Source organism: Bubalus bubalis, chromosome 8 (assembly GCF_019923935.1).
Source record: "Bubalus bubalis isolate 160015118507 breed Murrah chromosome 8, NDDB_SH_1, whole genome shotgun sequence".
In the NCBI taxonomy this organism is placed as follows: Eukaryota; Metazoa; Chordata; class Mammalia; order Artiodactyla; family Bovidae; genus Bubalus; species Bubalus bubalis.
Window position 1 is genome coordinate 46,146,810 of NC_059164.1, and position 26,004 is coordinate 46,172,813.

At 39.7% G+C, this 26,004-nt stretch overlaps 1 protein-coding gene across 1 annotated transcript in view; it reads right to left on the bottom strand.

The window, feature by feature from the left end:
• Positions 1-1,131: 1,131 nt before the first annotated feature.
• Positions 1,132-26,004, bottom strand: part of PUS7 (pseudouridine synthase 7) — a 54,903-nt gene continuing 30,030 nt past the window's right edge. Inside the window, exons 8-16 of the mRNA XM_006070135.4 lie at positions 14,480-14,608; positions 13,689-13,814; positions 10,248-10,309; positions 9,232-9,392; positions 7,841-7,967; positions 6,547-6,648; positions 3,888-4,017; positions 2,826-2,917; positions 1,132-2,238 (exon numbers count right to left, since the gene is read on the bottom strand). Coding sequence (XP_006070197.3) covers positions 2,102-2,238; positions 2,826-2,917; positions 3,888-4,017; positions 6,547-6,648; positions 7,841-7,967; positions 9,232-9,392; positions 10,248-10,309; positions 13,689-13,814; positions 14,480-14,608 — 1,066 coding nt within the window. The 3' untranslated portion in view covers positions 1,132-2,101. The remainder of the gene's footprint in view (positions 2,239-2,825; positions 2,918-3,887; positions 4,018-6,546; positions 6,649-7,840; positions 7,968-9,231; positions 9,393-10,247; positions 10,310-13,688; positions 13,815-14,479; positions 14,609-26,004) is intronic.

Below are 26,004 nucleotides of genomic sequence, written 5' to 3' on the forward strand. Positions count from 1 at the left end.
CAAAAATGAAGAAACCATAAGTTTAGCCTCACTTCTTTTCTGGGGGGTAATGTAAATTTATAAATGCAGAAGTATTGAATGTACTTGCAATATGTAGAGTTCAGATCAGATCAGTCGCTCAGTCGTGTCCGACTCTTTGCGACCCCATGAATCGCAGCACGCCAGGCCTCCCTGTCCATCACCAACTCCCGGAGTTCACTCAAACTCACGTCCATTGAGTCAGTGATGCCATCCAACCATCTCATCCTCTGTCATCCCCTTCTCCTCTTGCCCCCAATCCCTCCCAGCATCAGAGTCTTTTCCAATGAGTCAACTCTTCGCATGAGGTGGCCAAAGTACTGGAGTTTCAGCTTTAGCATCATTCCTTCCAAAGAAATCCCAGGGCTGATCTCCTTCAGAATGGACTGGTTGGATCTCCTTGCAGTCCAAGGGACTCTCAAGAGTCTTTTCCAGCACCACAGTTCAAAAGCATCAATTCTTCGGCGCTCAGCCTTCTTCACAGTCCAACTCTCACATCCATACATGACCACAGGAAAAACCATAGCCTTGACTAGATGGACCTTGGTTCCCATAATAAACACTTTCTCACTAATCAGTTTGATGAAGAATAACTTGCTAGCACTGGAAAGTACAAACAGTCCAATATACATTTAACACTTGTGGTCCTTGTGAGGCAAAAGATTCTTCAGAAACTAGCCAGCTGAAAGGCTAATTTACCAGGAGAGTTCTAACCTTTTTAACCTCTACAATGTGAAGGACATCATTAAAATGCCAGTGCTATAGAAACAGTTTTCCACCTTGTTTCCACTGCCAGACAGAGGATGAACAACATCCACACTCCCTTGGTGTGATGCTCCTGGCTGGGCAGCTTTTCTCCATCCCTGTCTCTTCCATCGAGAAAGCACGCTGGAAGGCGAGTGAGTCATGCTACTGTAAAAATCACCTTGCCTCCAGTTTCACAGGGTCTGTCAGCCCTACAATTCCACATGCTGTCATTACTCCACACTCGGTCATGACGCACCCTTTCTGAGGAGCCCTTGTTTACCTGGTTCTTTGCCTTTGGCAGGGCCAAGATTCTCATTTGCATTCAGGTTTAGGTTTTTATGTCATTTATTAATATTACCAGTGGGACAGAGTTTTAAAAAAGATTTATTATATTTGGTTCTAGAAATGATAGAAAATAAAAATTGATACAATAATGTCACACACCCTTGGAAAGGCATATTTATGCTTTTGTACCAGAGCACAGTTTGATGCATGGCCAGAACTGGAAAGACCTCCGCCATGGGTAACAAAGGGAATGCTGCTGATAGGAGGAGCCCTTGTTAAGTTTGCAAAAGTTTTCTTCTCTATCATTTATTTTTGGGCAAATGTCAGTCCAGCGGAACGAGTTAACATAAAAGGCACCTGGAGTAAAAAGTAGACCTTAACTGAAAATAGCTGCACATGTTTACATAAAGAAAAAAAGCCCTATTGATGCAACTCTCCTGCAAGGCAATGATAATAAATGCAAAAGCTATTGCAACCGGAAAGTCTATATACACTTAGTTGAACCTGGTTCATGGATAATGACAATCACTTTTGTGTTTATAAACCTGTGGATGTTTTACTACCATTAATATGAGCGTAAGTACTGTTATTTATATTTATAGGCTTTTTTTGAGGGGAGGGGTGTCACTAATTATTATCCATAGTCAATATTTGTTTCATTGCATTTTCTCTTAAAATGCATTGTTATGTATACATTCAGAGGTGCATTAAAAATTCCTATTGCCCTTCAAGAATGTAGCAAAATGTAAAACTGCTACCTTAAACCAAATTTCTTTAAAATGATTATAAAGCCAATAAAAGCTGACATTTTGCTATGATTTAAGCACCTGAAATATATTCTAACCAATTTATATTCTCTGAACTAGAGTGAGGATCCTCACGATTTCTATATATGTACAAATATTGCAAATTAAGCTAATAAAAACTTGGAAAAATACAAATAGTCTTTTACTTCAAAGATCCCAAATCCACACAGAGGCCTGCACTCAGAGGGGAATGAACAGGAAGCCAGCAAACACAAGTCTGCATTTTCTAACACGGGACATAGGCCTCAGCGGAGCCAGGTGGTGTTCAGCTGGGTCTGGTTCTTGATGCTGGTATCCATTTTAAGCACTTCGCGAATGGCCATGGTCGCGTAGGTAGAAGGAGGGAGAGAAAAATCCATCTTCAGAGCTCTGTATTTGCCTTCTGCCAGGCAAGAAAGGAGACAACAGACAGAAAAGTAAGGCAGCTGCAGACTGCCTGGTATGAGTCACGTAATCTCCATACAGAAAGAACTGTGGTCCTTTCCCCAGCCTGCTTCCCAGAGAAGGAGCATGGAAGAAAGGGATCTGTGAGTAAAGGATCCAGCTGACTCTCTACAGTAATTCTAAAAAGGGTGGGTGACAGACGAGGAAACCCATGTACAATGTTTTCACCACATGGCGAAACTGGACAAAGAAAAGGCAACAAAAATTTGATGGTGAGAAGGCAGACAATGTCTTAGACTCTCTTGCTGGATTTTCACTCATCTTTGTTAACTCTCTATGGTGGGGGGAAGGATATTCAATCACATGACATTATAACCTTCTATAATGTTCATTCATTTTCAGTGTAAAACACTGCTTTAATCACTGACCTCCAGCTATAATCTTAAAACTAAAATGACACAACGCAAAATAGAAATCACAGAGTGGGTTGGGAGGTGGTCAGTGATGGTAAGTTTTTTAAAAATATGTTTCTGTATGAGAAAACATCTCCAAGTTGACATAGAACTGATGGCTAAGTAAACTTACCAGAAGCAAACACTGGTGGTGGTTTACCTTCCAGGTTGTCCACGTCTGTGTTGAAGAGTGGAATTTTAGGATCATCATATGCAACAACTTCCCTTCAAAACATATAAAGAAAGAAAAGTGTGAATGTGAATTTCTATAACAGGTACTAGGTTGCTCATCACCATTTGCTTAAGAAAAACACAGAGGCACAGTGTAGATAATTCTAGGTGAGACTATTCAGTAACAGAATAAGGCTAGATTTTATATACAAATACTACACAGCAAAGTGAAAGATGATGGCAATCTATGTGAAAAACAAGAGATGTTTCCCCTAGGATGGAAATTCTTTTGTATGTGGTTGATATGTAGTAAACTTCACTTGGCAGAGATGCGACTGAATTAATCACAGCGTTTACATTTTTTTCCAGAGTGGTTATTACCACTAACAACACTGTGTGTCATTTTGAGAAACTGCTCTCCAGAGTGGGCAAGAGCAAGGACAACTCTGCCAACCTCTTCCCGCAATCCAGAGAACAGGTGGGATGACGCAGAGGGAGAAGAGGAGACACAGAGAAGGAAATGACAGAATTTCCTGACAGTGGGCAACTGGTCCAGGCTTTAAGTTTTTAATTATCAAATACAGCTTTATATAATACTAAGTATTAAGGTATTTTAAAATGGGTTCATACAAATGTCTTTTTCTCTTTAGAAACATGATATTGAAACAATTGTAAGAGTGTGGAACTCACAGCTAATTGAGTAAGAACTAGAAAATATCAAGTCTCTTTAGAAACGGAAAAAGTTCATTCTCGGCACATCTCTTCAATAATTTACCAACGTCAATAAGATGTAAACTTAGCCACTTTCACTATATTTGAATTCATTTATCGCCTGATAACTTTATTTTTTTTTTCACCTGATAACTTTAAAAATACTGAATAGTAGTAGTTATGAGAATACTATTTAATAACAACAATAACACTCATATACCAGGCTGTAAGCACTGAAAAATATTTACGTGATGCAAAAGCTTAAAATCTCACACAGTAATTCAGTTCTATTTCATTCAAGACTATTACTCACCAGCTGACATTCTGAGGACGAATAATGATCTTTCGGTAGGCCCCTGATAAGGAATAATCTCTAATTTTGTGTCTCATGTTGTCAATATCAAGATTGTCTGCTGTGAGCATTTCCCTGTAGGCTTCACTAACTAATAAAAAACACAAAAAAGTTATGTGGAACGCAGCATGTCAGCAAGCTATCTTGAGCTTGACTACAAAGAAGGTAACAAAAGTTCAGTTAGATCACCTTAACAAAATTAGTCACATCAACTTATAATCCAACCTGTTCTCTGGAATTACAATTTACTGCCTTACTAACTGGTACTAGGTGTGTCCACTTTAGGTTTGTTTCCAACTTGCAGATTATCTCTCCCACCAGACACAGTATCTGGGTATAAGGTTCCCAAGCCAGGCACAAACGACCATTTCATCAGAAATTACTCAACTGCAACTTACATGTACTCAGAGTTAGAAGAGACTATATGCAGAGCCTCAAACTCTTTCCAGAAGAAGGTAGTTATAAATAAATGTATAAAAATAAGAGACCTGGGAACACCATCTGGCTCACCCTCGCACCTGATGTAGAATCTTTTTTTATAACACCACAGAGAGACGGGCACCCAGCCTTTGCTTGCACGTTGCCATCCACAGGGAGCTATTACCTCGTGAAGCATGCAATTATTGGAAAGATCTTCCTTTGCCAAGCTGAAATACTCTTTGTGTGACTTCTGTTGTCTGCTTTTGGACATAGATTAATTGCTCCCTTCCACATGTGTTCATTTTTAAGTACTGGGACTTTAAGCCATTTCTTCTCTAGACAAACATGTTCCCCCAAATGTTCTGTAGTCTCCACAGAGTCCTAATCTGCCTTGGCTAACAGGTTTATGTTGTATGTAACACTGGATAGCTTTTATGAAGACTACCACCAAAGTAGCCTTTTCCATCTATACATTTGATCTTTGAACATAAATGTGAGAATTTACATTTAACTGTATTAAATGCCCTCTGTGGTACTTTAAATACCTTTTTAATACTTACTTTTCATATAATTAACTGTTTTGGGTAATACTACTTGCAAACATGCTAATCAGATTTCTTATTCAAGTCATTTGTAAAAAAATGTCAGGTAGACCAGGGTCAAGGAAAGACCTCACAACCCACTTATGAGGACAGCTGGGATCTCTGATTGAACGCCGCTGACATCAACAGCCTATGTCATGAATCCACATGCCTGGACCACCACCCAGCCAGCCTGTGAGCCCCTGCCCTGGCCACGAAGTCTCCACTAGAGGCTCTGTCAGAGGCTGTGCTGAGTAAGTGATATTGCCTAACCCGTTTCTGACCTCAAGAGGTACCAGAAAGAAGAAAAGAATGTGTTCTTTTTCTCTCTTGGAAAGAGGGCAAGTGTGGCTCTGAGCACCTCAGCGCCTGCCTTCTCCAGCTCCTGGGTTCCCCACCGGTCCACTCCCGCCACCCACACAGCACAGGTAGGCCACGCCCCTCGGGCATGCACCTCCCTTCCTCATTCTCCCGCTCTTCTCTAATCCTTCTCCCTCCATGAGGCCAACTTCACACAGCAATGTGATTAAGTCAACATGTAAATGGAGGATAACCACTCAACTCTTTCCTAAGTATTTGCCTTATAAAAGAAGGGTGCTAATCCTAAGCATTCTGTAACTTCAAGGAATATAACATCAATAAGTAAACTAATTCTGCCCTCTCAAGAGAAAAGATTTTTAACAGGAAAACACCTCCTACAGACCAGCCCGGGCGAGGAGTAAACTTTCAGGGTCAGTTTCATCAAGCTGGTCCCACACTCAGGGCTGCTTCCTTTTTTTCAAGTTCTGAATCCTTGAACAACCATCCTCCCCCCGCCACCCCCCAACAATGGCATCCATGAAGGTACAAAAGTAATTTTCAACAGCCTCTGGGCCATGGGAAATAAGGGTAGGGAATTTCTAGTTGATAAACTAAGCTTCTGGAAATTTCTAAGTTTCCAGTTTATAAACTTCTGAGCCCAATGAACAGATATTACTTATATGGTTAAAAAAAAAAAAAAAAAAAAGCTTTTAAAAAAGCAATGTTAAAGTAGAATTGGGGCTTCCCTAGCAACTCAGTCTGTAAAGAATCTGCCTGCAATGCAGCAGACCCAGGTTTGATTCCTGGGTCGGGAGGATCCCTGGGAGAAGGAAATGGCAACCCACTCCAGTATTCTTGCCTGGAGAATCCCATGGACGGAGGAGCCTGGCAGGCTACAGTCCATGGGGTTGTAAAGAGTCAGATACTACTTAGCAACTAAACCACCACAAAGTAGAATTATTCAATCACTTCCTCAATGACGCTTTCCAAATTCTTCCATTATTATTAAGAGTTAGCAAATTTCAGAAATTTAAATAACAGTGCCAACAATAACAGCAACAACAATAATAATACCAACACTATCACTACCACCACAATCTCCACGATCTGGTTTCTTGATTTAAATCATCCATCTGAATGCATCCATACAAGGGAGACTTTTACAAGTAAACATGGCTTACATATATTTGAAATCTAAACATTTTTTTTCAAGTCTGATGGAAATTAATACTGATTTTCTTTTCCTCTCTCTGTACTCTTGGGTGCCAGTGGCTTAATTATGTTAGACTTTAACTATTTTCCCCACACAGGGAACTTACTTTTATGCTTGGGGTAGATAACATCAAAACCAGGCAAAGGCATTACCACATCATGGATGGAGTAATTATTAACATCATCTTCCTCAATAAAGGTGGCTGTGGCTGAAAATACACCAATGAATAAATTAAGAATATGGGCAGGATTTTCATGAGCCCAATCTGCTAAAATTATATACATCTAAGCAATCAGAAATGCAAGCTGATACAGGTTCAGTGGCTTAAAGAAATTAATTTGGAATATATGCTTTTCTGTCTTTTCTATTTATCTATTTAAGAAACAGATATGGATATAGAAAAAACAGAAAACTTAAAGTAAACTATTTCTCAGCTGCAACTTCATGTTTTAGGAATCCTTTTAGCTTTTTCCTCAAATAATACTACAAAACACAATCTTGAAAGCTATCACAAATGAGTGCACTTTGCTAGAAGAATAACTATGGGAAAAAAGACAACCCAGTCAGTATTTAGAGGATGAAATGTGGTGGCACAGGGGACATTAAAACCCACCAGATGTGACCAATACTGGATAAGGAAAAATTAAATCAGGAAAAGATTAATTAAAATTTCTGTACAAATTATAAGCTCTAGCGGATTTACTGGGCACACCTACAGATGAGCAGGCTCTGTCCCCAGACAGTTTCAGGGCAGACTACACCAGGAGAACATGGACTTTGGAAATGGACAGACTTAGTTCGATTTCTCTTTTTTTTTTAAACCAGTTGTGGAACCGTAGGGTGAGTGACTGAACCTCGTCTGAAAAACAGCATACTTCATGGTAATCCTGTGAGCTTTAAAGTAAAGGGCTTACTTAGAAGGCCTGGCACACAGTACGGGTCAATAGCAGACGGGGCTGTCGGCACATTTTATGAACATGTCAGGCAGTGAGTACTCACAACACAGCCCCCAAGCAAAGGGAGCTCCAGTCTTGTGTTGACTAAAAGAAACTCTTTAAGGCTGACCTAGAACAGCAGGGAGGCTGAAGTACATTCAGAGGTGTAGAGAAGTATTTGACAGACCCAGGTTAGGATCTGGAAAGGGATTTTAGGCAACACTTATTCCAAATCTTATCCTAGTTAAGACAATGGAGACTAAGGTGCATATTTTCAACTCAGAAGCATTTTTCTTTAAAGATAACAGATCCAAACCAGTCAGTCTGAGCTTATACTGTCCTTTCATCTCAAGCTTACCAGACACAAGCTCTCTATCTTAACCAGAAGCCAGGCTGGATTTTCAGCACTAGTGTCAAACAACTGACCCCAAGGTGGGCTGAGTAAGGATGGTGTCTGCCTTTTACCTCCTTTAAGAACAAGGTCGCCGGGTACAGGCTTCAGCCCGTACTCGTCAATCCTCTTGCTCACCATGTTGTTCCACACGTAGCTCTGATAGCTGTGAATGTACATTAAGCGATTGTTTCTTGGTATCTGAGGGGAGGAAAAAAAACAAGCAAGAGAAAAAAAAAATTCTGAATACTGAAGAACTGTACTTGCCAAGACATCCCATTTGTTAAATGGCGCACTTCTGTAAGAAACTCCTAACTTCCATCTCCGATTTTTTTAAGAGCTTACAGAAACAGTGTATTTCAGAGACGGAACCCCTCAGGCTGCAAGGTATTCACAGTCAGCAGCAGCTCCCGTTTCGTACCCACACAGTGCAGACGTGAATGTGAAGAAAACAAGTGCTTTGGAATTCATACTCTATATCAGCGGTTCCCAACTTTTTTGGCACCAGCGACTGGTTTGGTGAAAGACAATTTTTCCACGGACACAGAGGGTGGGGAGGGGTGGGATGATCCAAGTGCATTATGCTTACTAAGCCATCATGGATCTGACAGGAGGTGGAGCTCAGGCAACAATGCCAGAAAAGAGGGGTGGCTGTAAATACAAATGAAGCATCTCTCACTCACTCACTGCTCACCTCCTGCTGTGCAGCCTGGCTCCTAACAGGCCACAGACGGGTGTCAGTGCGTGGCCCAGGGGCTGGGGACCCCTGCACTAAATCAAAGACACAGACTTCAAACTCCAGGAACTTACACATCAATCATAGAGCTAAGTGTTTTCTAACTGTACAGAAGCAAAAGCCTATATGACTGACTGACCACTAATTTCCTGGAACAGGAATCCTTATTTTTGGGGGGTAAATCTAGGGAACAACAAGCAAGACTTAACAATTAAAAGTTAAACTTTTAGTCTATTGGGATTACAGTATCCAAACACAAATATAGGCTATACTCACCAAGATGGCACCCAGAGAAACCACACTAAAATGTAGTCAATTAGACCACTTACTGTGTAACCCTCTCACTGAGGCAGGTTACAATTCTGATGCTGGAGAGTGACCAAGAAATGACCTCTATGATGGGTTCTGATGTCTCAAATACCAAGACATTAATACTTCATATTAATACTTTATTTAAATCAAACTTCCTCATAGCTACTATTTCCCACATGGATGCTTTTTTCAAGCCCTCCATGTTAATCATCACCGCTCCACTGTCTGCACCCGTCGCCCTCCTTGGTCACCATCCAGGGTCTAAACGGGGATCACTCAGGTAGCACAGCTCTCAGAGATCACCAAGGGAGCCTTATTTACCTTCTGTTCTTTCGAAATTTAGTAAAATTTAAAGATAAAAATTTCAAAGCATTAAGCGACCTTGAGTCAGGGCCTGACTTCACAAATTGCACTCACTATGCCAAATGCAGAGACTATATTCTTCATTCCGTATTTTGAAAGTCCTCGGAGAAGCTGCCCTTCCACACACCTTTTGACAGGTAGTTTTCGGAGGGCAGCGGCTGGGTCTTTGGTCTTCGCCCATTCTTCCCTGCATTTAACCAAGTACCCCTTTTCAGCTGGAGTGGGGGAGAAAAAAAGCTGTGATTAAACAGTTTATCCAAAAGACAGACTTTCATAACTTAAAACATTTCCCAGAGAAGACAAAATTAGGAACTGCTATTTGGGACAGAGGTACTTGGAAGAGCTTCTGCTCACCTGAGAGCATTTCTGATTATTAATCAGAAATGAAAAGACAGGAAAGGCAGAGAGTTTACAGAACTAGATGGCTTTCATGCTACCATTTCAGGACTTAAAGCCAACCACTGAGGACTGCCAAGCCGACTCAACATCAGACAAAACCTAAGCAGCCCTTTCTTCCTTCCCTCTCTTTTTCTACTGTATTGTTGAATGTAATGGGTTACTTTCCATAAAATTAGACCACCTTATCTCTTTTTAACGTGCAAATGAATAATCATCCACAGTGGACATAATTATTTTGGTGATTTATAACGTGATACTTAAATCCTTTTTCAATACAGTATGACATTAGAATTTCTAATGAACTCTTCAAACAAAAATTCTCATGTGCTTTCTCCAAGTTTTTACATTATATTACACTCTGTTTTTATAACAAATTAACCACCAGTGAAATCTGTTTGGATTCCTGTATGTTCAGAGATTTTGTAGTGCACAAAGAAATGAATGTATTCATTTATGAGTTAATAAATTAGATGAGCTTGAGCTAAAGAGCTGAAAATAAAAGATAAATTATAAGTCTCTAATATATACATAAGACTTGTACAAAAATAAAGATGCAAAAATTTTGAAATAATGATGGTAATTTGCACCTATACTTTTATTCAAAGCAATTTCATGAATATCAAGTCATATATTCCTTTTTTTTTTTTCCTTAAGATTATTTTTATTCTCACCTCCAGAACGGGGTTTCAATATTAAATCCATGACTTCAGCCCAGGAATTTTGCAGTATAGCTCTAAAATTAAACAGCATTTATTTTACTTAATTTTGTATTAAGATGAGTTTTATCTGCCCAAATTTGTAGAGTGAACAAATCATGTTAACTTTATATATTTTATTAAACTTAAAAGCAGAAAAACTAATATTGATATGACACAAGTAAATGTCAAAAGAACTAAAAAGAGAGAAGAAAATTAAGAATATAACATTTATATCATTTACTATCATCTCTTTTTTAAAATGCTATACATTTTTAATACATCTGATTTTTAAAATACTACCTAGTCATGCTTTAAGCTGTTTACATGGTATTATCTATATAAATTAGTCTTTACATACCAATATTTATTTGAAACTTTCAAAAAATTTCTCCATTATATTAAAAAATTCTTGCCTAGGTAAAGAGAATAAATACAATTTATCTTTCTGCATTATAATTCTCACCAAAATGGAAGTATTTTTACTTTTGCTGATTATAAGTTATACATGTTTCTATAAAATTAAACAGTACAGAACAAAGGAGGTTACCTGGTATCTAACCTGTAAAAAACAAACACTGTTAACACTTCAGAGTATAGATTTCAAGACCTGCTTGATCTTTACATGTATGCTATTTTTCCCTTTACTTTTATTATACTATCTTTTGCCACACAAAGGATATATTTCATGTATCATATCTGAACTTTTTTTTCCTCATTAAGATTTCTGGGCTTGGAGTCAGAAAGCCCTTCCTTACCACCAGAAAACAGAAATCCCTATTAATTTTTCTGTTTTCCTAAACTAGGGTTTTTATCTTTCACATTTAAATTAATCTATATGAGATATTTGTGTTTTATGTAAAATGCTACTGTATACACTAATGAGATCACATATTTAACCTACTAGTTAACTAACTAGTAGTTAACTAATCTACTAACTAGTTAGTAGATTTTTAACCTACTAGTGCAATGAATTATTCTAAAAGACATCCCACCGCTGGCCATTCTTGAAGTCCTGGAACAAACCATGCTCCAACAGTCTTTAAACACCCTCCTGAGTAAAACAGTATTCAGCTGGCCTAGGCCTTCAGTAATATTTCCAAAAAGAGCACAGTGCTAATTCAGGACTAGGTGGTGATGCACCAAATACCATGAAAAAAAAACTTCTGTGTGCAAAAACCTTTGTTCTCTGGCTGGCCACTTGATTTTGTAAACAGTTCTACTGAAATCCAGCCATGCTCATTAACATATGTGCTGTCTCTGGTTGCTTTCACCCTGTAACAACAGTGCTGAGGCACTGCCGGACACACTCTGCGGCCCACAAAGTTAACTATTTATGACCTGACCCTCTACAGAAAAAGCGTGCCAACACTTGGTATAATGTAAAGCTGCTTAACTATGAGACTTCTTACATTACTAGTATCTTTCCTTTTTTCACTTTGTTTTATAAACCGTGTAAAGTATATATAGCATAAAAATTATCATTTCAACTATTTTTAAGTGGACAGTTCTGCAGCATTAAGTCCAGCCACACTGTCGTATAACCATCAGGACCATCTTCCTCCAGGGCTCTTCAATCTTTCATGACCAATTCAGGATTCAGTAGACAGGAACTCCTTCTTTCCCCTCCCCACAGCTCCTGGCAACCACCATTCTACTTTGTCTATGACTTGACTACTCTAGGAATCGCAGATAAGAGGAATTACATCGTGTTTGTCCTTTTGTGACTGGCTTATTTCGCTTAGCATAAAAGCCTTCAGGTTTATTCATGCTGTAGCCTGTGTCAAACTGCCTTCCTTTTTAAGGCTGCATCCCACTGCATCTATGGACATTCTGTTTATCAGTTTATCTGTTAATGCACACCAGTTGGCTGCTTCTACCATTTGGCTATTGTGAACAATGCTCTTCTCAACATAGGTGTATAAATATCTGTTGAGTGTTTTTATTTCTTTTGGGTATACATCCAGAAATGGAACTGCAGAATCATATAGTAGAAGCTCTGTGTTTTAGTTTTTGGGAACTGTCCATATTTCTACAATGGCAGTTCCATTTTATATTCTCATCTGCAGTGTGCAAGGGCTGCAATTTCTCCACACCCAACACTTATTTTCTTTCCCTTTTTGTTCTTTTTTTAAATAACAGCCATGCTAATGGGTACAAAGTCATATCCTACTGTGGTTTTGATGTACATTTCCCTAATAATTAGTGGTACTGAACATCTTTTCGTGTGTTTATTAGTCGCCTGTATCTTCTTTGGGGAATAGTCAAGTTCTTTGCCCATTTTTAAATTAGGTTTTTTGGTTGTTATTGAGTTATATGAGTGGTTTTTGTTTTATTTTTATTTTTTTTGCCACTCCATGTGGCGTATGGGCTCTTAGTTCCCTAACCAGGGATTGAACCCGGGGCCCTTGGCAGTGAAGCACAGAGTTCTAACCACTGGACTGCCAAAGAATTTCCCCCTTTTGCCTGAGCTTTTTACCCTCACAACACAGCCTCAGAGAGGCAGAGGAAATACTACATGATATTTTCATTTTGTGCTCTTAAGGATGCGTGAACAAATGCAACTGCATAGAGTCAGCCGCTGAAATCATGGACTGAAGTTGAGAAGACCCCTCTCCTCTCAGGACTGCACTGACAAACCAGTGAGCTCGAGCTGCCTCCCGAATTTCACCTTTGCTAAAGCAAAGAATTTGAAGTGCCAGGAAGAACATGAACGAAATAATCTCTCAGATCACTTCCAACTCAAGCTTCCCAATCCTAACAGCCATGTGAATAATCATTTAGGTAACGCAACATGCGCCGGACAGCACGACAGTGTAAGTAAGCTTATAAACTGAGTCTTTACTCGGATGGGATTCCCACCCCAGCTCACCTAGAGGGGTTTCCTATTATCACAAAGCTGATGAGAGAGTTCTTAAAATAAATTTTCTGTGCTAACTGCATCCTACACCACGTTCTTTAAAGGGTGAGGGAAGGGCAGGTACCAGTTTAAGAAATTAGGAAGCACCTGTTAACAGAGACCATAAACTACACGTCTCCTTCAGGCTACTCTGGGGCTGAGTCACCCAACTGCTACTGCTGGGTCACTTACTGAGCCAAGATTTATCTGTGTAAAAGAAAACAGAATCCCTGGATGGGCTATTAGGTGGGAGAGGTAAACTGACTCATCAGGTTAAAGCTCTCTGAACCCTGACTTACTTTTTCACCTTGTACAGGAACTATCATAAAACAGAACAAAACTTAGAAGGAGGCTGTGGCTCAGTTGGTCATCTAAAAGGATTCGTTTGACCAAGTTTTCCAGGAAATCTAGAAATAACTAAAAACACCACTGATTAAAAAAAAAAAAAATCCTGCTTCTTTTTTTTTTTTTTAATGACTGAGTTCTTTCAGACAAAAGTTAAGAAATTAAATACAAACCTTCCAACTTGATATGTGGGGACAGCTGTGGTTCCGAACCTTTGCATTCCGTAGTAGTTGATAAACCCAATCTCCTTGAGAGAGTTCATGGCTTGTTCCACTTGGTTGTCAGTTCCTGTTATATTTCTGGGTGGGGGGGCCAAATGACCCAGAGAAAAAAATTTACAGGCAAACACACTCAGGGATGCAAATCATAAGTGACATGGCTTGGCTCCTGTGCTTTTCGCTTGTTCCATGAAGCTTTTTCTCTACCTCCCAAGGACTTTGTCTTTTTAAAAACTGTGAAGTGTACACAACACAAACTTTACCATTTTAGCTTTTCCATTTAACTTTACCATTTCTAAGTATGCAATATGGTAGCACTAAGTACATTCCCAGTGTTGTGCAGCCTCTACCACTATATACTTCCTGAACTGTTTCATCTTCTCAAATTGAAACTCCAGTTACTGAACAGTAACTCATCTCCCCACCTTACACCCCAGGTAACCTTTATTCTACTTTTTTGTGCTATGAATCTGCCTATTCTAGGTAGGTGGAAGCGTAAGCTGTCTTTTGCATTTCAAGGAGACGGCCTCATTCCAAAGGTGGCGCTGAATGAGTAGAGGGGTGGCTGTATTGGCACAAACACTACAGCTGGGTTTGCTCTCCCAGCTCCTTCGGACCCCACCTCGCCTTCCTGGGCCGTCAAGACCATTGGTGCCAGCTCACTGGAATTAACAACCATTCTGAAGAGACTCGAGGTGACCCAAGAAGATCCTCCCTGGTCTGCACTCCCCACTGCAGCTCTTTACCTGAGGACGACCGTGAAGTGATTTCCTTGAAGCTCTCCCAATTTCAGAGGGTTTTTCTGATAGCTGAAATTCCCCAGCTTAAAGTTCATCAAGCACTTGTTCAAGTGGGCAAGTCTTTGTGCAGTTATTCTAAAAAATACAAAATGTAAAAGGAGCAGAAAGATGGTCATGACATGTTGCCTGGCTAACATGATCTAAGACAGTTTAGGACAGAAAATGGCAGCTTAAAATGAGACTAGAATCTGTGAAGGCAGAAATGAGAGGCACCAAGGCCAGTGGGGTAAGCTGGATCTTTCATTCGCCTTTGGAATGTTCCTCCAGCCTGAGGACACCTGTTCCTACTGGAATGATGTAACCTGGGCCATCGTTATATTCTTAAGAGTCTCATGTTACTTGTATACTGATAATGGAACAATTCTGTTTGAAATTTTCTACTTTTTGTGAGGGGAGAAGGGTGAGAAAGGGAGCAGAGAGCAATTCCTAAGGTAAAAAAGTTCTTACTAAGCATTAAAAAAGAATCATATTTTCATTTTCGTCCGTCAGAAAAATATTGTAATCACACTACAGAAAACTTGAAAAAGTACAGAAATACAGAAGAAAGTAAAACTCAGTCTCATCAGCTAAAAAAAAAAATGTTAGTATCTAACTTTGAATTTCCTCCTAGTCTTTTTTCTTAAACACACATCAGATATATGTATATGATCTTTAACTGACTACATATATTTAGTCAGAATTCTATTACCATAATCTATACTTTCCTGCTATCATTTAAAAGGTATAAAGTTTTCATGAAAAACTCACTAACTTCTTTAATAGCAATACACATAAAAAAAGAAGTCAGTTTACTTCAGTCGTGTCCGACTCTTTGTGACCCCATGAATCGCAGCACGCCAGGCCTCCCTGTCCATCACCAACTCCCGGAGTTCACTCAGACTCACGTCCATCGAGTCAGTGATGCCATCCAGCCATCTCATCCTCTGTCGTCCCCTTCTCCTCCTGCCCCCAATCCCTCCAAGCATCAGAGTCTTTTCCAATGAGTCAATTCTTTGCATGAGGTGGCCAAAGTACTGGAGTTTCAGCTTTAGCATCATTCCTTCCAAAGAAATCCCAGGGCTGATCTCCTTCAGAATGGACTGGTTGGATCTCCTTGCAGTCCAAGGGACTCTCAAGAGTCTTCTCCAATACCACAGTTCAAAAGCATCAATTCTTTGGCACTCAGCCTTCTTCACAGTCCAACTCTCACATCTATACATGACCACTGGAAAAACCACAGCCTTGACTAGACGGACCTTTGTTGGCAAAGTAATGTCTCTGCTTTTCAATATGTTATCTAGGTTGGTCATAACTTTCCTTCCAAGGAGTAAGCGTCTTTAAATTTCATGGCTGCAGTCACCATCTGCAGTGATTTTGGAGCCCAAAAAAATAAAGTCTGACACTGTTTCCACTGTTTCCCCATCTATTTCCCATGAAGTGATGGGACCAGATGCCATGATCTTCATTTTCTGAATGCTGAGCTTTAAGCCAACTTTTTCACTCTCCTCTTTCACCTTCATCAAGAGGCTTTTGAGTTCCTCTTCACTTTCTGCCATAAGGGTGGTGTCATCTGCATATCTGAGGTGATTGATATTTCTCCCGGCAATCTTGATTCCAGCTTGTGCTTCTTCCAGCCCAGCGTTTCTCATGATGTACTCTGCATATAAGTTAAGTAAGCAGGGTGACAATATACAGCCTTGACGTACTCCTTTTCCTATTTGGAACCAGTCTGTTGTTCCATGTCCAGTTCTAACTGTTGCTTCCTGACCTGCATACAAATTTCTCAAGAGGCAGGTCAGGTGGTCTGGTATTCCCATCTCTTTCAGAATTTTCCACAGTGGAAAAAAAGAAGTACAATACTAGAAAGCCTCTGCTGTATGTCCCTCAATACCCTGCTCCACTGGCAGCCAACATGAACATTTTTTAGAAACACTTTCTGTACACATAAGTGTTCCTATTATCTTCTCTCTCTTTGGAATTTCTCAGTAAGCTTCTAATATATGTTATACGGACAGATCTGCTTGACAGATTTTCACAAAGTGAATGCAACCATGTAACCAGCACCCAGATCCTCCCTTTTAAAAAACAATTTTTGTTACATTTACAAATTGTTTACTATCTTCCTTTATTCACAGAAAACTGGAAAACTGTGCATTAGAGACCTGCCTTACCCAGAGAGTCCTTTCAGAAGCTGCCTCGCTCTGTGTGCAGGCACAAAGGGTGGCTGCTGCACTGCCTGGATCTTTTCTCTGGCCTTCATCTGACCAGTCCCCTGGGATGGCCATTTAAATTGCTACCCATCTTCTGCTATTACTATAAAGTACTCTCTAACAAACATCCTCACACAGACTTCACTGTATGGTACACCTACATAGGTGAATGATTTAGATGTGTTCATATCAAAGGAGAAGTGGCAGATTTTAAATTTTAACCCCTACTGTCCTCCAAAAAGGTTATACCAATCTACACTCCCATCATTAATATGTCAGTGCCTACTGTCTCATGTCCGTCTCCTCACCATAGCATGTTATAAACCTTTTTTAGCTCTGCCAGGCAAAATTTAAAATGCTATTTTCATTTTTACTTACCTGCTTCTTACTGTGAGAGAATCAAACATTTTTTCATTATCTTGACTGTGGAGTACCTATTCTTCCCACTACCTTTTTCTATTGGTTTGTTAATACTCTTCTGTTGCCAGAGATTAAGGAAATCTACCCTTTACCACACAGTGAGAAAATATTATCTCCCATTTTGTAAGTTCACTTTTTAATATTTTTATACTTTGGAAAATTTCCCAACTCAATGTTAAAAAAAAAACTGGTAACATTGTAACGAAGTCTTACACTTTACACTCAGATTTACCAATTGCTAACATTTTCCCACTACACTTTACATGTATTTCTAGACATATGAACACCCCCATACCACACATACATGCACAGATACACACACACACACACACACACACACATTCTGAGCCACGTGAGAGTGAGCTGCAGCCTGGGGACATTTCACCCTTAAAGAGAGTGCAGTGTGTCTCCTAAGAACAGCAGTCTCCCAAGCTACTCACCACTGGTAACCCTCAGGGAGGCTACGGGAATTCAGTGCTACCGAAGAGCAGTCCAGATTCAAACTCACCCAATTCCCCCAATAACATTACTGAGATTTTTGTGTGTGTGTGTGCTTAGTAGCTCAGTCGTGTGCGACTCTTTGCGACCCCACGAACTGTAGCCCACCAGGCTCCTCTGTCCATGGAGATTTTCTAGGCAAGAATACAGGAGCAGGTGCCATGCCCTCCTCCTGTGATCTTCCCAATCCAGGGATCGAACCCAGGTCTCCCACATCGCAGGCAGATTCTTTACAGTCTGAACTACCAGGGATTTTTAATGCTACTTAACTTCAGGATCTAATCAAAGACCAGGACAATCATTATTTCCTCAACAGTAAGATTCCCATAGGTTATGCTCAAAATCTTACTGTGAGGAAACAATGATTGTCCTGGTTCTTGATTAGATCCTGAAGTTGAGCTTAAAAAAAATCTAAGTGATATTACTGGGAGGAATTGGGTGAGTTTGGATGTGGACTGCTCCTCAGTAGCACTGAATATTCATTGGAAGGACTGATGCTGAAGCTGGAGTGCCAATACTTTGGTTACCTAATGTGAAGAGCCGACTCACTGGAAAAGACCCCGATGCTAGGAAAGATTGAGGGCAAAAGGAAGAGGGGGCAGCACAGGAGAAGATAGTTAGATAGCATCACCAACTCAAATGGACAAGAATTTGCACAAACTCTGGGAGACAGTGAAGGACAGAGGAGCCTGGGATGCTGAAGTCCATGGGGTCGCAAAGAGTTGGACATAACTTAGTGTCTGAGTGACATGACACTCGTGTCTGAGTGACTGAGCAACAACAAAAAAACTCCCACATTTTGGTGGGAGTGTCACGCAGGTGATGCTGTGGCCTTTTCAGTGTATCACAGCAAAATGGTACCTTTCTCTCCTTTTCCTTTTTAAATTTTTAACCTGTGGGGTGCCATTTAAAAATTCTGTGCCTATCCTGTTTCCCCACTGTCTTTCAGCCAGCTGTTTCGGTGCCTAAGGATGGCTGCTGGCAGGCGCAAACAGTACTGCGCTGACTGTGAAAGGGTGTTTTTAACCGCCCCCCATCCCTCCTGTATCAGCTGACACACTACAAACAAGGACGAGACAGTAAAATCTTAATTGCGAGTTTTTACAAATAGCTCTGGGATTAAAGGTTTACTTAGAAAGGGTGTTCCTCGTTGGAGATTATTTTTTTAAACAGTATCCCCAGGTATAAGTAGAGTGCCTTTTTTTTTTAACTTTTTATTTTGTATGGAGTATAGCCGATTAACAAACAATGTAGTACTTTTACACTTGTTCAGTTGCTGTTTTAGAGTAAAAAGGATACTTTTTCTTCTGTTTCATTTGGCTTACAGTAGTGATGTGTCTCATTTACAGCAGGGCTGGCCTCCATGCAATCATTAATACACTAATCTTCACTACTGGTCTTTTACAAAAGTTTACACTGGCCACAGCAAAAAAGGAAAGAAGTCCAGCCACTGGGGTTCCAGGGCTTTGACTGGGAGTTTCTGTTTACTCTCCCCAGTCAACTGCTGATGCCAAAAGTGGCTCATTTAGAAAGGAGGGGGATGAGGTCATGCTCTCTCCCCTGGCTTTAAATTATGGACTCTTTTCATCCTAGGCAACAAGGAGACTAAGGAAAAAAGAGGGCAAAGTTTTTCACACACAAGCCAGTAACTGTCAGCTGCTGCTCAGTGGCTTTGGTTCTGCATTTTTAATTAATAGCATCACATGTTCCTTTTTGTTTTTGACTTTTTTTGTTTTTTAAAGGTAGATTATGGAGTATAAACACTACATCAAAGATAGGCTACAAAAAATAAATATTCACAAATTCACTAGCTCAGAACATCTCTTCTCTGCTGATTTTAAATGCTACTTTGATTACACACTAACTGTGGACATATCTGGGTCTGTAATTATTCTAATTCTACCCATTTATGTGTAAGTATCACACTACTTTAACTGCTATATTTCTATAATAGGTTTAAAATATACTGTGGCTAGACGATCACATGTAAAAAAATGAAATTAGAACATTTTCCAACATCATATACAAAAATAAACTCAAAAAGGATTAAAGAGCTAAATTTAAGACCAGATACTATAAAACTCCTGGAGAAGGCAATGGCACCCCACTCCAGTACTCTTGCCTGGAAAATCCCATGGATGGAGGAGCCTAGTAGGCTGTAGTCCATGGGGTCGCTAAGAGACGGGCACGACTGAGCGACTTCACTTTTCCTTTTCACTTTCATGCATTGGAGAAGGAAATGGCAACCCACTCCAGCATTCTTGCCTGGAGAATCCCAGGGACAGGGGAGCCTGGTGGGCTGCCATCTCTGGGGTCACACAGAGTCGGACATGACTGAAGTGACTTAGCAGCAACAACTATAAAACTCCTAGAGGAAAACAGGCAGAACACAATTTGACAAAAATCACAGCATTATTTTCATAACTCTGTCTTCTAGAGTAATGGAAACAAAAGCAAAAATAAACAAATGGGATCTAATTAACCTTAAAAGCTTTTGCATAGCAAAGGAAACCATAAACAAAAAAACAATCTAGACTGGGAAAAATGTATCTGCAAATGATACAAGCAACGACAGTTTAATTGACAAAACATACAGTTTATACAGCTCATTATCAAAAAACAAACAGTCCAATCAAAAATGGGCAGAAAAAAATAAATAAATTTAAAAATGGGCAGAAGACCTAAACAGACGTCTCTCCAAAAAGACATGCAGACGGCCAACAGGCACATGAAAAGATGCTCAATAATGCTAATTATTAGATAAATGCAAATCAAAATTACTGTAAGGTACCATCTCACACTGGTCAGAATGGCCATCATTAAAAAGCCTACAAATAGGGCTTCCCCGGTGGCTCAATGGTGAAGAATCCGCCTGTCAATGCAGGAGACATGGTTCAATTCCTGAGCCGCAACTACTGAAGCCTGTGCACCCTACAGCCCGTGCACAGTGAGAAGGTCATGCGCTGCAGCTAGAGAGCAGCCCTGCTCACTGCAACTAGAGAAGGGCTGCACAAAAACAAGTACCCAGCACAGTCAAATATACATTAAAAAAAAAAATACAAATAATAAGTATTGGAGATGGTGTGGAAAAAAGAGAACTCTGTACACTGTTGGTAGGAATGTAAATTGGCACAGCCACTATGGAGAACAGTAGGAAGATTCCTCAAAAACTAGTAACAGAGTTGCCACGTGATCCAGCAGTCCCACCCTTGGGCACACACCCAGAAGAGAGGAAAACCCTAATTCAAAAAGATACACCCACCCCAGTGTTCACAGCAGCACTATTTACAGCACTAGTCAAGACATGGCAACAACCTCAATGTTCATCTCGAGATGAATGGCTTAAGAATATGCGGCATATATATACAATAGAATATCACTCAGCCATAGAAGAATGAAATAATGTCATCTGCAGCAACATGATGGACCTGGAGATGACTATCCTAAGGAAAGTAAGTCAAAGACAAATATATGATATCACTTACATGTGGTTTTAAAAAAAAAAGGAACTTATTTACAAAACAGAAACAGATGCACAGAGAAAACAAACTTATGGTTACCAAAGGGGAAAGACAGGAGGGAGGAATAAATTTGGAATGTGAGAATATATACACTACTATATATAAAATAAACAAGTATGTACTACATAGCACAGGGAACTGTATTCATTATCTTGTAAGAACCAATAATGGAAAAGAATCTAAAAAAGAATATGTTTATATTATACATACAACATATAACACAAGTATAAAATCGACTTTGTTGTTCATCTGAAACAATGTAAGTCAACTGTACTTCAATAAAAATAAGTAAATTACTCTAAAAAAAAAAACAGGTGATAAGTGAAAGAAACAGATTATTATAAATCCAGAAACATCTTAGAGTGGAGAGTGTGGTAAAAATGTTTTAGTAATCTAAGTGTACAATTTACTCCAAAATCACCATGGGACTGTTTTAATAAAAATATTTTTAAATGATATATATATATATATATATTTCATTATATATTTTGACACTAATCCCCCTTTATTAGTCATTTCTTTCAGAATTTTTATGGCTAAATTTTATGGTTCTGATTCTTTCCCACATTACGATCAGCTTGATTAGTTTGAAACGTTCTGTTGGTATTTTCATTTAGTATCAGCATAAATGTACATATTTATTCATTAAAGAACATTTATATGTATCCAAGAACAGATTACAGCATTCATTTACTCAAGTCCTTTTACATCTATCAATAGCATTTCAAAGTTTTCTTCACAGAGAGAGATCTTACACTTTACAAAAATTTTTGTTTCCAGGTATGTTCATTTCTTTACCTTCTTCTGTGTAAAAGAGTTTTTTCTGTTATAATTTCTAATAGGCTATCATCTGAATACTGATTTTTGTACATACTCTTTTCTATCTTGCATAACTTTCAGTCAACTCCTTGAATGGAAACAATCATACGTCAGTAACAAAACTGCAGTCTGGCCTCCTCCTAATTTTTACATCACTTTTTCCTAATTATTCTTTGTATTATAGAATGCCAAGAACAAAGATAAGTAGTAGTAATAGTGTGGTCATCTTCATTTTATTCTCAGTTCTAATAAAATGCTCTAATATTTCATGGGTAAACAAGATGTCTGGTTTTTCACTTGCACATTTTGCCATTTTAAAATATTTTCACATTTTCTTATGTTAGTATTCCTCTTTCTCTACTTTAGCAAAGAGAGTTTTAAAAAATTACAAATAATCTAATGGCAATGGCACCCCACTCCAGTACTCTTGCCTGGAAAATCCCATGGACGGAGGAGCCTGGTGGGCTGCAGTCCATGGGGTCGCTAGAGTCGGACACGACTGAGCGACTTCACTTTCACTTTTCACTTTCATGCACTGGAGAAGGAAATGGCAACCCACTCCAGTGTTCTTGCCTGGAGAATCTCAGGGACGGGGGAGCCTGGTGGGCTGCCGTCTATGGGGTTGCACAGAGTCGGACACGACTAAAGTGACTTAGCATAGCATAGTAAAAAATAACTCATCAATTGTAATTTACTTAGTCATTCATTTTATTTAAGACTTTTCAATTTGGGTCACCTGGGTTGTTGACAATTTTTTAAAGCTACAAATAACGCTACACAGTACATCACTGTGCCTCAGCAAGTGGTTTTAACTTTTTTCTGAATTCAAGCGTCCTCTGAAGAGCTGAGAACTACCAGAACAAAGGGTGTCTGAGCTTCACTTTGTTGACTACACTTCTCTCTTTATGACTCTGGACTGCACGGTGTTTCTCAGAGTGGGCCCTTGAGCGCATTCCTAATGGCTCTTACTGCCAGGAGCCACGTTCCAGCTTTGGCAGGAAGTAACTACAGGGGTTGGGAAGGTCTGGATGTGGCTCCTGGGCCCTGGGCCTGCATGAGAGGCTATTCTGCCCTAAGTGCCTGGTCTTAAGACCCAGGCCCGTATTTAGACTCAGACCCTAATTACTGAAGCTGCCCCACAGGGGCCTGTGCAGCCTCCCAAGTCCCAACATTACATGAAAAATTACGGGGGAAATTTTATTCTACTTCTTCATTAAAAATACACTGTTACTGAGTTAAACTGTTTAAAATCCACCATATAATACCAGTCTGCATTTCATCTCAGAGAATTCTTATTTCCTTGCTGAAAATTTAGCCATATTCCCTGAAGGCAATCAATTTCTTGATGCATTATCAATCAACTTTTTTCCTGGTTCAATATGTGCAGAAGCAGCCTGACCAAATTTCTTAAGGAAATAAGATGAGTCCCTGTCCACTAATTATTATAAAACGCAGGAAGCTAGCCAGAGAAGCAGGCAAACCTCACATTCCATTACCCTCTCTCCTGACCCTGAATGCCCTGTCCAACCCAAGTACCAAAAGGTGTGAAGTGCATCTGTACCAGCTTGGGCCAGCTGCTCAGGGGAACCACGTCCTTGACTTTAGATATATGGAGATGACGGCAGACCCACAGGGCATCAATTAATCCAGAAACAGTATCCCAAAGAGTCCAGGAAGCAGAGGATCAGGATGAACAGTGGGAGGAAAGGGAGGACAGAGCCCCTCTTCGGTCAGTAGCTCTTGCTATAGAAATGGACAGGAAATTTAAGAGTCAAGAGGAAAGAAGGAATCAGATAGGCAGCTTGGCAGTTCTGGAAAGAGATTAGGGAGACTGCTTCCCAACAGCCATGAAAGACAGCTTTGTTCTTTTTTTTTAATAAAGTTGAGCTAAAATGAACATAACATAAAACTTACCATTTTAAGCATTATAAAGTGTACAATTCCGGGGGTTTCAGTATAGTCACAGTGTTGTGCGACTGTCACCATGATCTAATTCCAGAGTATTCCTATCACTCCCAAAAGAAACCACACACCATGAACCCCCTTCCCTTTCCCTGCAACTCCTAGCAACCACTAACCTGCTTTGTCTTTACAGATCTCCCTATCTGGGACATTTCATACAAACATAATTATATAATACGTGGCCCTTTGTGTATGATTCCCCTTAGTTTACATAATGTTTTTTTAAGATTCATTCATGTTATAGTATATATCAGGGCTTCCCTGGTGGCTCAGTTGATCAAGAATCTGCCTGCAGTGCAGGAGACCTGGGTTAGATCCCTGGGTTGGGAAGATCCCCTAGAGAAGGAAATAGCAAACCACTTCAGTACCCTTGCCTGGAGAATCCCATGGACAGAGGAGCCTGGCAGGTTGCAGTCCATGAGGTAGCAAAGAGTTGGGCACCACTGAGCAAATAACACATGTACTTCATTCTTTTTCATGGCTGAATCAAATTCTACAGTTGATTCTTGAACACAAAAACATGTATTTGTGAATCCTACTAGCATAGCAGAAAGTAAGACAACACTCAGTTCTTGCTGGTGTGGGTGCTCCTTGAGAACTGATGGGATGAAGCTGACAATACCTTTCATGATACTGTTCACAGTTTTAATTTTGATGATCCTGGATCAAGCTCTTTGGTTGTAAATTCATAGCAATCCTGTAAGTAACTTGGGAATACCAAAATCTCACTTTTAGACACCAGGAGCCAACCTAAGCAGCATGTTGCACAAAATGCCTTTATTAACAAAGCCAGGGAAATACTGGCCCAGGCTCAGAAAGGAGACTGGCAGGAAGAGGCAGGAAGAGAAACAAATCATGCTGAATGAGGCTGTTCCTGCTTGAGATCCTGTGAAAACTACTAGGCGACTTTGGAGAGTTACATGAAGCTGAGAAACTACTTATCCCAAACACTAATCAATTCAGCAGTAATTAAAATCCTTGCGTGGCAGAGTGGGTTTATCCTGTCTACCAGTTCTCACGGGAAAGGCCAATCCACTCGGCCCCACATATCCATTAAGCAAACGAAGGGTGTAGCCTGCATCCGTGAGATAAGTGCTATGTGCTTTCCAAAGGCTAACGTTTAGGTGTTTAATATGGTTTCTTACTAAGTCAACAGGAAGACGATAAAGGCAGCAAAGGTCTATGAAGACAGTCACAGTGTGATCAAGTATGACACCTGGTGGCTGACTAATGAAGAATACCTTCATTCTTTGAAGATGTCACATCATAAAATGCAATACAAAATAAGGAGATGCCCTGTTTTGACACTCAATATTAGTAAATACTTTTTGTTTTTTTAAGATTAAAATGTGTCAGGAAGGATTCTGAAGAAGAATAAAGGTGATAAACTGGTACCACTTTTCTACAGGGCAATTAAACTCTGGATCAAAAACCTAACACCTAGAATTTCACATTCTACTCCAAGTTTATCTTTTTTTTTTTTTTTTTTTGCTAAGCTTATCTTAATGAAGTTATCACAGATGTGTGCCAAGATTTAGCTACCAATATGTCCATCATGGAATTGCTTATAATAGCAAGAAATGGAAAACCATGTAAAATTAAAAAACAGAGTAACAGCTCATAAATTAGGATACACTGGAAAAGACCCTGATGCTGGGAAAGATTGAGGGCAAGAGGAGAAGGAGGTGACAGAGGATGAGATGGTTGTACGGTATCACCAACTCAATGGGCATGAGTTTGAGCAAACTCAGGGAGACAGTGAAGGACAGGGAAGCCTGGTGTGCTGCAGATCATGGGGTTGCAAACAGTTGGACATGACTTAGCAACTGAAGAACAACAACATATATTTAAATATCTTTTGCTACATGCTAACAGGGAAAGATGTACATCATTTACTGTTGGCAAGAAAAAACACACTTTATGTAAATATTTTAGTTTTAGGAAATAAACTAAAGAAAACTTAGGAAAAAAAACTCTTCCACAAAAAATACATCAAGCCGTGAACAAGGCAATCTGAAGAAGTACAACTGTGGCAGACACCAAAGAGAAGGCGAGAACCTTC